The 13,449-nt window shown below is 37.2% G+C and overlaps 1 protein-coding gene across 12 annotated transcripts in view; it reads left to right on the forward strand.

Annotated features, from left to right (window-relative positions):
* The window catches only part of LOC111863876, a 369,328-nt gene that overhangs the window by 336,503 nt on the left and 19,376 nt on the right, over positions 1-13,449 (forward strand). For 9 of the 12 annotated variants that reach the window (XM_033751237.1, XM_033751240.1, XM_033751242.1 and 6 more), the window contains 2 exons: positions 1,465-1,597; positions 9,698-9,755. In XM_033751237.1, the coding sequence (XP_033607128.1) occupies positions 1,465-1,597; positions 9,698-9,755 (191 nt within the window). The remainder of the gene's footprint in view (positions 1-1,464; positions 1,598-9,697; positions 9,756-13,449) is intronic. The other 3 variants (XM_023850647.2, XM_023850657.2, XM_023850656.2) reach the window with 1 other exon arrangement.

A 13,449-nucleotide genomic window follows, 5' to 3' on the forward strand; every position in this document is an offset into this window, starting at 1 on the left:
CAGGGTTAATTACTTTGGGATGAGTTTGATAGTCGTTATATAGTACTTGCATTAGGCAATGTGTGTTAGGTGAAACAATCCTATATGAACAAAGGAATGGAAGACTAACCAGTAGGTTGTGTTTGTGTGATTAGCAAAAAAAAAAAAAAAGTGATGAATAAAAACATTTGAAAGACCACATCATCCATTTATCCCATGTTTAGGACATGAGGTGATGGAAGATTTTTTTCTCTCTCTCTCTTTCTCTTCTCCTTTCTTCCTTATGAACTCAGCTTCCACATGAACTTTTTTTTTATTGCTAGTGAGGTGGGACTAAGTCCCTTGTCCTGCAGCCACTTCTGTCCTATTGTACCAGCCCCAGATGTTAGGTGAGGGTGATTGTGGAGCAATTGGTGGAATGAAGATTGGCAGGGGAAACCAAAGTACTCGGGGAAAACCTGCCCCAGCACCACTTTGTCCACCACAAGTCTCACTTGACCAAACCCGGAATCGAACCCGGGCCGCCATGGTGGGAAGCCAGAGATTAACCACTTGAGCTATGGCGTGGCCTCCATATGAACTTAGAAATCTTTGAGATATGTTCTGATGGCTGGCTAAATAAATTTAAGGAACAGTTCTCTATAGGGTTACTGAATGGGACCAGTCCTTTCTCTTATTTGTTTTCATAGGTATTACAGTGTGAAATTTAATATGATTGGTGTATTTCTGTAGATATAAATTGTTTGCTTAATTTAGTTCATGGTCTGTCATTTAGGTAATTAATCACTATAGGAGAAATTTAACTGCCTGCTTAGGTCATGGTCTTGTGGTTTATGATCTGCAATGGATGCCAGTGTCTCATGGGTGGTTACCAGCTTTTCAAGGGAAGATGCTGCCTCCATGACAGAGACAGCAAGGTCCTCCGAAACTTGGTAATCACTTGTGAGATTATGTGATACCATAACCCAGAAGATGCACATTCTAAATTCTCATCACTCTGAGAACTTCAAATCACATTCATCTGTCTGCTGCTTAAAGTCGGTGTGAACTTACAGCAGAGCTGTGATGCAATGGATGAAGGTTTTTCATTATTACCATCTGATCATCAACATCATTACCTTCCTGTCTTCCTGATAATAAGCCTAGTTAGTTTATTATGACTGATACAAAACAGAATGAACAATGGTTGTAAAGCTTTTTAAACATATTATGATCAAAATTTCATTCACAGTAGTGGAATTTATTTGTTAAACTCTTTGATACACCATCCAGTTTCAATGAATCATAACCCTTCAACTAGTTAATGTAAATGTTCTTTATTCATTAAAGTTTAATATGTTATTCACTGCAGAGAACACTTAATTTACTTTGTTCAAGTGTGTTGTATGTGGTAGAAATTTGAACCACATGAGAATCAGTCTTTAGTAGCACTAATGTTTTCATTGTATACCATTTGCAAGTTTATTGCAGTTGTTTTACTTACAGCTCGAGTTGGCATCACCATTGTTGTCATCAAAGCCACCATCGCCATTAACTGGATCATTACGTTGTGGATCACTTGACTCGCTACAGGAAGCATATGGCAGTGAACGTCCACAGAGTGACATCTCTGATGATGGTGAGTCTGTCTTGCTTAGTCGGAATGTCTTAGTATAGGAATTCTCTTGGAATTCTGTTTCTTTCATGTGAAGCATAGGTTAAAATTAAACTGAAGAAACTTGTGCCACTTGAATTAAGGGCAGCAACTGTATCAAAATTTGTAGCTGTTTCTCTCAGCTTTCCAGGAGAATAAATGAATATTGCAGAAATTAATTGTTTTTTAATGTAATGTAATTACCCTCAGTTTCCAGAGCAAAGAAAAGAAAAGTGGTACTAGTATTTTTACAGTAAATTGCCAGTTTTCACAAGTTTAAATTTAATATGGTATGTTCTTGGCTAAATGCTTGCTTAATTGTAAATGATCTCCCTTGCAAATAAAGTTAAACATTCATGTATATATAGATACTGGGTGATTCAGAGTCATATGGCCAGTGATTTGAGGTTGCTGAAGAGACAGCTTTGGGCAGAAAATGTAAACAAACAGTTGTCCAGTTCACCACAGTTTCAGAGTTACAATATTTCAAACTTTTAGCATTGATTTTTTTTTTGTGTCTTCGTGTGGCGGAGCCTTCATAACATCACAAGATGGAGCTTGTGCTTCATTTACTTATAGCTCACACTAGTTCTGATGGCAAAGTAGTGATAGGAGTTAATTGAGATGGGATAATTTGCTAATGCAGAGTTGATTTTGGTTTGGCTTTTGTGATTGAAATTCAGCCCAGCAGATGTGTGTTTCTAATGGTACATCCAGTCTGAGGGAAATTCATGCCACCAGCATGCTTTGGTCACAGCAGACACAGAGTGCAGAATAAAGAAGAATTAGAGGCTATGCAAGTTAATCCATGAGCTAAGTTTCACTGGGTTGTGTAGAAAGCAGGCTTCTGTCAGAGGGCGGTTGTTTTCTTTTCATGTACAGCTAACACAATGGCTACAGCAACAAAACAGTAATATTCACCTCCCGTTTGGGCAGTGGTTTCTACACAAAACTGGAGATAAATCTTTTCGTGCTGTATATTGTGGGCTGATGGGGATAACATTAACAAGGATGAAGTAAACTATTTATCGTCCGTTGTGTGTTAAAATCACACGCTGTAGTCCTCTTTTCAAGGTAAAACTAGATAAAATCCTTTAATGTTTCTATTATTGTGTGAGGTGAAATAATATGCACCAAAATAATGTGGTTATAATAGAAACTTTAAAGGATTTTATTTAGTTTTACCTTGAAAAGAGGACTGCAGCGTGTGATTTTAACACAGACTAAGACATTGTAGCAGTTTTAACATAATTCAGTAAAATATTTGTAGCATATTAAGACACCTGAAGATGGCCATTTGGGGCCAAAACATGTAGTGTCAAAGTGTAAATTAAAATTAAGTAGTGAATAAAAAGTGTTGAAATAGTGACAGACGATAAATAATGGATGTTAAGGTGAACAATTGCAACGGGATGCTGAAATACGGAATCAGAAGTAAACTATATCCATGACCAACATTAATGGGATTTAAGAAATTCTCATGCTGCTTGAAGCTTTCCATTTCAACAAAGATTTACCATCAGCATTTGGGTTGGAAGTATAGATGACTGCCTATTGGACCGTATGTGATATTAGATTGTCTTGGTTAAATCCAGTTCTCTGACTACCTTGAAAGGTCACTTCCACTTTTGTTTGAGTCTGAACCAGTTAATGTTCCTGAGGACTTGTAATTTCAGCTTGAGAGTGTCCTTCCCCACTTTCATTCCAAGGGTGTAATTAGATAACAGTCATTTTCCAGACACATGGATCACCCATGGTGGTCCAGTTAGCTTGCCTCTGTGTCCCCTAATCTGATCTCACTTTCTCATATGGGGATGCATTAGAGAAAATGTTTATTCCGCAAAAGTATGAGATCTTGGCACCCTGATCAGTCATACCCACATAGATGCAACAGACACTGTTTAGTCAACCTAGATGACTGATCTGTGTGGGATACACCATTCAGTACTGTGAAACGCACTTGCGAACTAGAGGAGGTAATGTTAAGCAGTTACTGTGAAGGAATACATTGCACTTTGTGTGTGTTCGAACTGCACAGTCAGACATTTGTGTAAATGTCATCTAAAACTAAAACTGAAAAGAGCTAATAACTTTTAAAGATTGAGATGTTAAATATAAACAATTGAATCTATACATGACTGGACATTTTATTGCGTTTTCTGAAAGTATGGTGAAACATCATGACTTGACAAGGTTGATTAATCAAAAATCTTATTTAACATTTCCTCCTGCAAGTTACCTCCCCAGTAACTTCTTAATGTTTGGTCATAGGACTTTGAATCGCTGCATATAGAATGATACCTATGAATATGGAAAGAGTTTGCTGTTTGTAGATAATGGATTGTTTTACGTGCATAATCTTTGTTCATCCAAAATTATGTGTATCCTGGCATTAAGACCGCAACTGAACCCTTTGATTATTCTCTCTTACTGTTATTTGGACACACTTAATAACTTTTCAGTGGTTAGACATGTTACAATGTTATTTGGAGGACTGCAGTCTGCCATCCATTCAGGGCTAAGAAGCTGTACATTTGTGTCATGCTGATTAAAAAGAATAAAATAAATATGATAGAAATCAATGGTTCATATGTAACATGTAATATTCTTATATCCTTTAGACTGTGTAATATTTTTGCCATTCGTATGTATACAAGATGTTTCAAAATGAGACTCCCTTTTTATAACTTCCTTTATATGAAGCACATTGAGTGATATTTCATTGAAATTAAAGAGAAATGTGGAACAACCCACCATAAATCATAAAATTCAGATTTTCCAATTTTCAGTGAAACTAGTTACATTTAATGTATCTTTATTATCGGTATATGTTATACTTCACAATCACTTAATCTTCTCTGGGGAAATTGCATCACATACAGTATTTTGACTTAGAGGACCTACATTATATTATTTGTTTGTTTTCTTAGGGCATTCTACAGTAATACTAGCTAAAATTTTTACAGAAGAGATGTCATTGGAGTATTGGCAGAAAATGTCTATTAACATTATATGGATTTTGTTGTGTAATTATTATGACTGAATTACACTGACAATTTAAATAGGAACTCTGAAGATAAAGGATGAAGAAAAGCAAAAGTGCTATAATGAGGATTTATATTGTCATAAATAATAATTTTCATCGTACACCATAGTACCTTTTTTGTCAATAAAGGCATTATAATAGTCATTATTCCATCATCACTGAATAACAGATTCAATAAATGCTACATGTGTTTCCTTAAATATTGTTTCCATAGCAAATGGAATAGACTGGCTGCATGAGCAGTGTTGATGTTTGCATGAAATAAGCCCTACTACATTAGTAGTGGTTTCAGTGTTAGATTTGGTGTGCCTGAAAATTTAATACATTTTTTATCCATTTCTTCTATGTTTTTGTTCTTTTGAGGGATATTTTGTTTTAAGTTTCATGGTTCAAATTCATTGTTCCCTTCATCCCTGTACTCAAACCTTGACCATATATAAATGTTCTGCAACTCTTTAGCCACTAAATTTTCCAAGGACTCTTAAAGACATGCTACACAATGTCAGGAGTAATGTAGGGGGTTGGAGACTCACAAACGAGATGTTGTGTTAATTTTAAGTAGCATATACATTAGCTTACATTCCTTTGTCTCTTTGTTTGTTAAAGTTGAGAGCAAGATACATATTTGCTAGTATGGTGACTGTGTTCATGTATACACACATACACACACACATCAGAACATTGCGTGAAGTAAGCTGTATTACTATGTTACTGTATTGAGTGGAACTATGAAAGCAGCAGGGCAGTGTCAAAAGTAGGTATGTCCAGTGACACTCCAGTGTTGATCGCTGTACAGTCATTAATAATAAAATTAATGGATGTTGAGGAGTGGAGAGTGGTGTGAAAGATTACTGGTATAAATATTGATAATTTTAAGTACATACACAATTTTGCTCACAAAATCTGAAGTAAAGAGGGCACATAGAAGACCAAGGTTCCGTCAGAAAGTTCCTGGACTAAGTCAGAAAAGAAGGCCGCGCCATAGCTCAAGTGGTTAGTCACTGGCTTCCCACTGCGGCAGCCCAGGTTCAATCCCGGGTCTGGTCAAGTGGGATTTGTGGTGGACAAAGTGGCACTGGGGCAGGTTTTCTCCAAGTACTTCAGGTTCCCCCGCCAATCTTCATTCCACCAATTGCTCCACAGTCACCCTCGCCTATCATCTGGTGCTGGTACAATAGGCCAGAAGTGGCCACAGTACAAGGGACTTAGTCCCACCCCACTAGCGATAAAAAAAAGTCAGAAAAGAAATGCTAGCTTAATTTACTCAATTTTGGCTGCCATTTCCTTAAAAATAGTCTTCTTGAGAATATTTTTCCCACGCTTCAAAAGCACCATGGAAGTCATTTCCCCTAATGCTGTCAAGTACCGCTTGTGGTTCCCTTTGGATGTCAGACACTATTTTGAAATGTCATCCCTTCAGTTTCATTTTCAATTTGGGAACAAAGCAAAATCAAAGGGGGCTAAGTCCAGTGAGTAGGGAGGATTGGGAATGATAACCATGTTGTTGTAAGTCACAAACTCTATGGTTTTCAGGGATGTGGGCGGGCATGTCGTCATGAAGGAGCTAGTTGTTAGGTGTTCAGTTTACCAACACGCCTTCTGTATGAAGTATGCCAGTGTTGTTCAATTGTGACTTTATTACTCACTTGCAAGGTCATCACTCTGCACTAATATGTCTGTTAGTAGTATGTGTTTTGATCATTGTAATGTGATTAATAATGTTAATAAGGTTACTTTTAAAATTGATATAAAAAAGTGGGGTGCTATGGTGTGGAGTGGTTGAAGCTTGCTCAGAATAGGAACTGGTGGTGGGCTTTTTTTGTCAGTTGTGAGCTTTTGGTTTTATAAGACACTGGCAATTTTATGATTCAGTACATGATTATTAGTGTCTCAAGAAAGTCTCTTTGCCGTGAAGTTAGTTATATGATAGTGTATAACTAAGACACTTCTTTTTGTCTGTCAAAAATATTTTAGCTTCGCATTTATTGAACATTGCCTTAAAGTACTTTTAAAAGAACAGCTTTGTTAGTGCAATATATTGTGGCAACACAGTTGCCAACTATGACCAGCAGTGAATGAGCAATGTTTAACAGTATATGACAGTTGCCATATGCTCCTGAAAACAAGACAGTGTTTCTTTGTTAGTGCAATATATGGTGGCAACACAGTTGCCAACTATGTCCAACAATGAATGAGCAAAATAGAGCAGTATATGGCAGCTGCCATATGCTCCTGAACACAAAACAGTGTTTCTGACATCTGTTTTGAGAAGTGTGCTAGTTGCCAGTAGTTGTATGATATTTGAGGTGTCAAAACATATGACAGTTTCTTGCATAGTATAGTGACAGTTATAGTGTCATGTTCATATGTTGGTGTATATGTTGCTGTTTACATAAACCCAGAACTTCAGGTCCTGCAGAATTCTGAAATTCATGACAGAAATGTAGGTTTTCATGTTTAATGATAGTGAGTGTTCATATTGTGGTCATCTGTGTTATGACAGCATATAATATTGTATGTGGATACCACTGGGGCACACCGTAGCATAGTTGGTTGAGGTATTATGCTAGAAGTCTAAGGTTGTGGGTTTGATTCCCAGTGAGGTCATTGAATTTTTCATTTGACCTAATCCTTTCAGTGGCACACTGGCCCTGGGATCAACTAAGCCTCTAACCAGGGATCTTCCTGGGGATAAAGGGTGGCCATTGCATTAGGCTGACATCCCCACTTCCATCTGTGAATTGATTGTCTAGACTATGTGGGAACCTCGACATCTCACAGCACTATGGGCTCCATGACCTGTTACAGGTTACAGGATTAGCTTTACTTTCAGGTGGATGCACCATTTTGGAGGATAATATTTCCTCTCAAATGTTGATATCCATCTACAAGACTGCATGGTGTCACAACACAGAAGATCATAATCTGAAGGAAACATGGATTAAAATTGCAAGTGAATTCAGTGTTTTGGCAGAAGTTACCTAAAGTGTGTTTAAATGGCTGAGAATGTTTGCTAAAAATGAATAAAATTATTACTTACTAGAAGAAAAAAATGGAAATTGAGCTGTGAGTATGGAAATCATATAGTTTCCACATGTCCACATGAAATTCACATTAAGGCAGGATGCACCTAAGAAACCAGAGATACAAGACTTAGCAAATATTCCCTCCACTTCATGATTTGTCAGGCCTTCTTTGACCAGCTCTGTCTGATGTTTCTTTACTTTCACCTTTAAGTTCATCATCTCATTGTAATCCCCCATGTCTTCTCACGTCCTACAAATACATCCAGACTCCAGATATAACACAGATGAAAGAACATTGGAACTGACGCAGTAAATATTCAAATTAAACTTTATGTAATTACTTAAATAATAAGTAAAAAAACAGTGTACACTTTATTTGATGTGATATATTCTTTGAATACCTCAAATTAATTTTTTTAGATTTTCAGTTATCAGGAGGCTCGTAGCAGGCTCAGAAACTCATAAAACTTGTATAGGAGCCCCAGTAGTCAAAAATCATTATAAAATTACTAATTAGATAGATATGGTAATTGTTTTCCTCATGATAATATTCATTCTCTGAACCGTCTGTCTAATTTTATTCAAAGTTGCTACATGATGTTCTTATAAAGTTCAGAAACAAATAATTGCTTAAGGTAAAAAAAAAAAGGTAAAGCTATCCGTATAATAGGCCATGGATGCCCATAGGGTTGTGAGACGTCAAGGCTCCCACATTTTCTAGACAGTCAGCTCGTAGACAGCGGTGAGTTTGTCAGCCTTATGGGCTGGCTTCCCTTTACCTCCAGGAAGATTCCTGGTACTCATTTCTGTTAGAGTCTGAGTCGACCCTAAGGCCATACTGTTGCTGGAAGGATCACGTCATTTGAAAAGACTAAGGACCTTGTCAGGAATTAAACCCGTTATGTTTTGGCATGTACCATAATGCATCAATCAGCTGCGCTTCTGCATGCCACCAAATATTTGCTTATCATTTAAGAAAGTTAAATTTGCTGCATGACCTTTCTCAGGACATGTTCTAATGCATATTCTCATTCTCCTCCACGTATGTCTTCTGCTAATAATTGAGAATATGACTACATAAGCAGCAGTTGAAACTGTCAAATCCATGACCAAGAACTTTTGAGACTGAAACTGTTGAATGCATTTTCTATCACTTGTCACAGTAGGCAGTCTACTGAACAGTGTAACGAGAGAAAGATTGCTGTGTTGCTCAGTATCATTGAAAACATGGTGTAAATTGCCATGACAGTAGATTTCCATTGACATTGCTGTTAATATATATAACAGTGAAATCACCTGACTTTGCCCATTAGTGATCGGTTTTTGTTTCTCATCAAAACGTACCTGTAAGTATTAGAATAGTAGTTAGTAACAGTGTCCCAGGTGGCTTACTTTACACTTACATCGCTGTTTTGACATTATATGTTCAAGGAGGAGTGGCAGATGGTTGGAGAATATATTATGAAGTTTCATTAAAAGATACACAACTGTTACTAGTGCATTTCTCTGAGAACATGTTTGGTGGTGCCCTCATGCTCAGTTTTAACCTGAAGATTGACATGTACAGTGCATCAGCATATGTGTGACTTGACATTTGACAAGTTTGTTGATACGCATAACTTATTTGCCAGTATGTATACTGGATGAAGAAAAATACTGTTACTATATCCACATCATCAGTTATTTATTTGAAAATTACTCTTTACTGCATCGTTAGAGTTTCATTTGTACCTGTATATTTTTTAAATGGAAGTATGCTTCCATAATGTGGTAATTTGTATGACACTTCATATTTCTTTGCTTTAATATAAAGGAAATTAGTTAAAAATTGTGTCCAAGTTATGAAACACCATGTATATATGTACACAGTAAGTGTAGATGATGTACCCTGAATGATTCATTGTTTGTAACTTTCTGTTGAAGAACCATTTAACCTAGTGAAATTAATTCCTGTTTTTGTCTCCTCTTCTCTTTAATAATTGTCACTGTTGTCTCACGGATGGGTGAACGCAGGAGGTTGCTTCTTCTCCTGGACCCGCAAGATTCTTGCTATTAACAAAAAAATATCTAGGTACATAACAATGATGGCTAGTCTGTAACTGTGCTAATTAATCACTGTGCCTGCTGGTTAGAATTTGTATGGGTATCCTTCAGTTCAGTGGTTTTTATTTTTTCTGGTCTGCCACTTTTATAACCAATGAAATTCTGTTTCCAAATCAGCTGAGTTGTAACAGAAACTGAAACTGATTGCTTTGGTAAATTTGTTTGATTGCAAGCTCATGTTTGTAGAAATATTTTTAAACCTTTTGAAAACCTCTGCTCTGATTGAAAGGATTTTAATGAAATTTGCTTACCTTGAGTAATTTCATTGTTTCTTTATCACACGTTATACGTTCAGAATTGCCCTTCTCCCCTTGTGTCAAGAAAAATTGCAGAAGGAAAAATAATTCATTGATGTGACCAAAGTTATGTATACATGTGTTACAAGCTTTAAGGGAATATGTACCCAATTAAATGAGTCAGAAATTCCCAGTCCAGAAATCTTTGCCTGATGTGAGCTCTGCAGCAGATGTTCTGTGTGGTTCCCATATATTTCAACATAGCTTTCAGCTCTTCATTGCACTGAGGTGTGCAATATCAAGAATTCCTTCTTTCAATCAGATCTTCTGCCAGGCATTCTCAACTCATTGCTGTAATACCTCTTGTCATTGATCAGCGCTGAATACACCAAAGTCTTTAGGTGTCCCCATAGCCATCAATCAAGAGGATTAAGGTCAGGGAGACATGCAAGCCAGCTGACTGGGCCTCTGTGTCTTGTTCTGCAAAGTCTGGTTCAGGTGCTGCCTGACAATGCAGAGAAAATGAGGTGGTACCCCATCATGCTTGACTTACATGTATTATCATTGATGAAGAGGTACATGTTCCAAGAGTACTGGTAAGCATTCACCACAAAGAATGGTAGTCTGTTAGATAAGGTGCCCACCCAGACATTGATGGAAAATTGATGTCCATCAACAGGATGTTAGCTACAAACTATGTGTTTGCAACACACTTTGCAAGAAGCCATTGGCTGAACGCCATCCTTACATGTTGGTCAGGAAGAGTGACAGCTTGCACTCACTATATATGGCATGGATAAAGTGATTATTCATGGAGAATTCTCCAGACAAGGGGAACACCAGTGCTTTCAGCAGCTGCAGTTCTTCACACACTGGTTCTGGGATGTTCTTCAACTCTTCTCAGTATGCAAACTTCACAAAAACTATCCCATATCTCAGGAGGCATTGATTTCTGGACATGTGTTGACTGGGACTTTCCTCCTTTAAGCGAGTACTTTACCACCTTAAATCCTGTGACTCTTTTGTTAACACCCTGTGTAAGTAGCAAAATAAGTTTGCATATGAGTTTCCATAGTGTGATTGTTTTATGTGCAAAATAATTGAATTTTAAATTATTCTTGGGATCGTGAATGAGATGAATTGATGTGAGAGCCCTCTAAACCTTACTGCTGCTAGTGGTGTGGTACTAAGTCCCTTGTCCTGCGGCCACTTCTGGCCTATTGTACCAGCCCCAGATGATAGGTGAAGGTGATTGTGGAGCAATTGGTGGAGTGAAGATTGGCAGGGGAAACCGATTTACTTGGAGAAAACCTGCCCCAGCGCCACTTTGTCCACTGCAAATCCCACTTGACCAGACCTGGGATCGAACCTGGGTCACCACAGTGGGAAACCAGCGACTAACCGCTTGAACTATGTCACAGCCCCTCTAAACCTTTGGTAGTGGGACATGCTTCAACTTTCCTTTCTCGCAGTTTCTCTTGTTTATTGTGTCCCTAAAAAAACTACACTGCACCAGACTGTAAATTAAGGTACGTGCTGTTAATAGAAGATCGAGTGATTATGTAGATTTTCTGTAACATGTCATGAATAAATTAAGAATAAGAGATGAATCTGCAAGCATAATAGTGATATTTGAAATTCATATTGCATGAAGTGCTATAATCATTTATTATACTGCATAATCACAAAATTCAAATTGAATGTAAAACTGAAATTGAAAGTATACATGTACTAAAACCCATATATAAAAACAAGCCTCTGTCCTCAGAACATAACAGTACAGGAAAACCTGACTTCCAGCCAGATAAAATATGAAGATTACATTCTCTTAAGAAGTGATACTGTGTGGGTTCATAAGTAGGTACCAAGCTTTTTGAGGAATCTACCACCTCCATATTCCGGGTAAAAGATAACGTACCAGAAAATTATGATCCTGAACTAACTGCTGTGAGAACCATAGATCTCACATGTAAAATGTGATTTATGACAGGAAAATATATAGATTTGTATAAATGACTTTTTGTATAACAAGGTGCAAATTTTGGTTCCCTTGGATATCACAGTGTGGAAATGTAACTGTACACTTTTCATAACGAAGTGGCATTTGCATAATGAATCTGTTGTTTTGTGCCATATATAGAACTTCCCAAAGCACTGCCAGAAGGATACCCAGTCATATCTAGTAATACATGAGCATACAAGCATGCTGTAATAGTTCGACAGCTGATTCCCTCTGCTACTGCAACTGTAATACAAATTACAGTGATCATTCTTAATTAAATATCCAGACATAATGTTTGCAGTTATGCATGCCTGTCTTTCATACCAGTACATTTATGTGCTTTGCTATGAAGGTGGTGCAGAGGTGAAAATAGTGGGCTGCAGAAGACTTGAATGGTGCAGGTTAACTTTCAAAATACCAAGAGCAGGCAGAAATTTCTAAGATGATAGAAGTCTGTGCTCACATTGTCAGTGATCCTTTGAAATGTTTGTGTGAGGATATGATACCACTGAAACAAAGGAGAGTGAGTGTGTGTTTATGGTGTCTTTGTCTCTCTTTCTGTCTCTTGCAACTAGTCCATGCTTGCAGGTGCTGTAGCAGGTAGTTCCCAGGAGGCTTGTTTTACAGAACAACTGTTCCCTCTCTAAAACATCTGTTCCCTTATGTTACCCTTCACAGTCAGCATGTGGCAAGAATCTCATGATGTGCTGATGGTGTGAGCACAGTGCTGAAATTGTATTGTGAATAATGTTCATAGTGTTATCTTATATAGTATCACAGTTTTCATCATGTAGAATAGTGCTTATAACAAGACAGAAAATATATATCATGGAAAACTGCAACAATAATTTAAATATATACTAGTATTGGGATATAGAGTCACAAAATTTATGTGTAACTGATAAAGGATTATTTATTTTTTATGTCATAATGTTATGAACAGTGTAGAATTGTATTTCTTTCTCTACATTGTCTGTAATTATCTAGTAAAGTATGTCTGTCAGGAGTGTTTTTAAAGGTTTGATAAAATTTGCAGAGTGCTCTATGCCATGAGCATTGTGTTTTGTTTCCCCTTACGTTAGACCTATTCAGGCTGCAGGTAATGGACTGCAGAATGCCTCATTTGTTGTATGTGTGCTTTGTTCTACATTAACCACACACTTCCTAAACTGATGGTAGTTAATTTGTAAAATCAATTTACAAGATACATGCTGTGCATTGCCTTCACCAAGAGTGGCACGTATCGTGGTATGAAGACCCTGTAATTTACTGATTTCATTCCTGGGGCTTTGCAGTTGGAATTTAAATTTCATGGCATTAAACTGGTTGTATTGTTGTACATGACAAAGTGTTGGCCTTTTGAGATGTTTAAAAGAAGTACATCTTACCTGTGGTGACTGGAATTGATAGTGGTGAGAGTGGAC

This window comes from Cryptotermes secundus, unplaced genomic scaffold (assembly GCF_002891405.2).
Source record: "Cryptotermes secundus unplaced genomic scaffold, Csec_1.0 scaffold128, whole genome shotgun sequence".
Taxonomy (NCBI): domain Eukaryota; kingdom Metazoa; phylum Arthropoda; class Insecta; order Blattodea; family Kalotermitidae; genus Cryptotermes; species Cryptotermes secundus.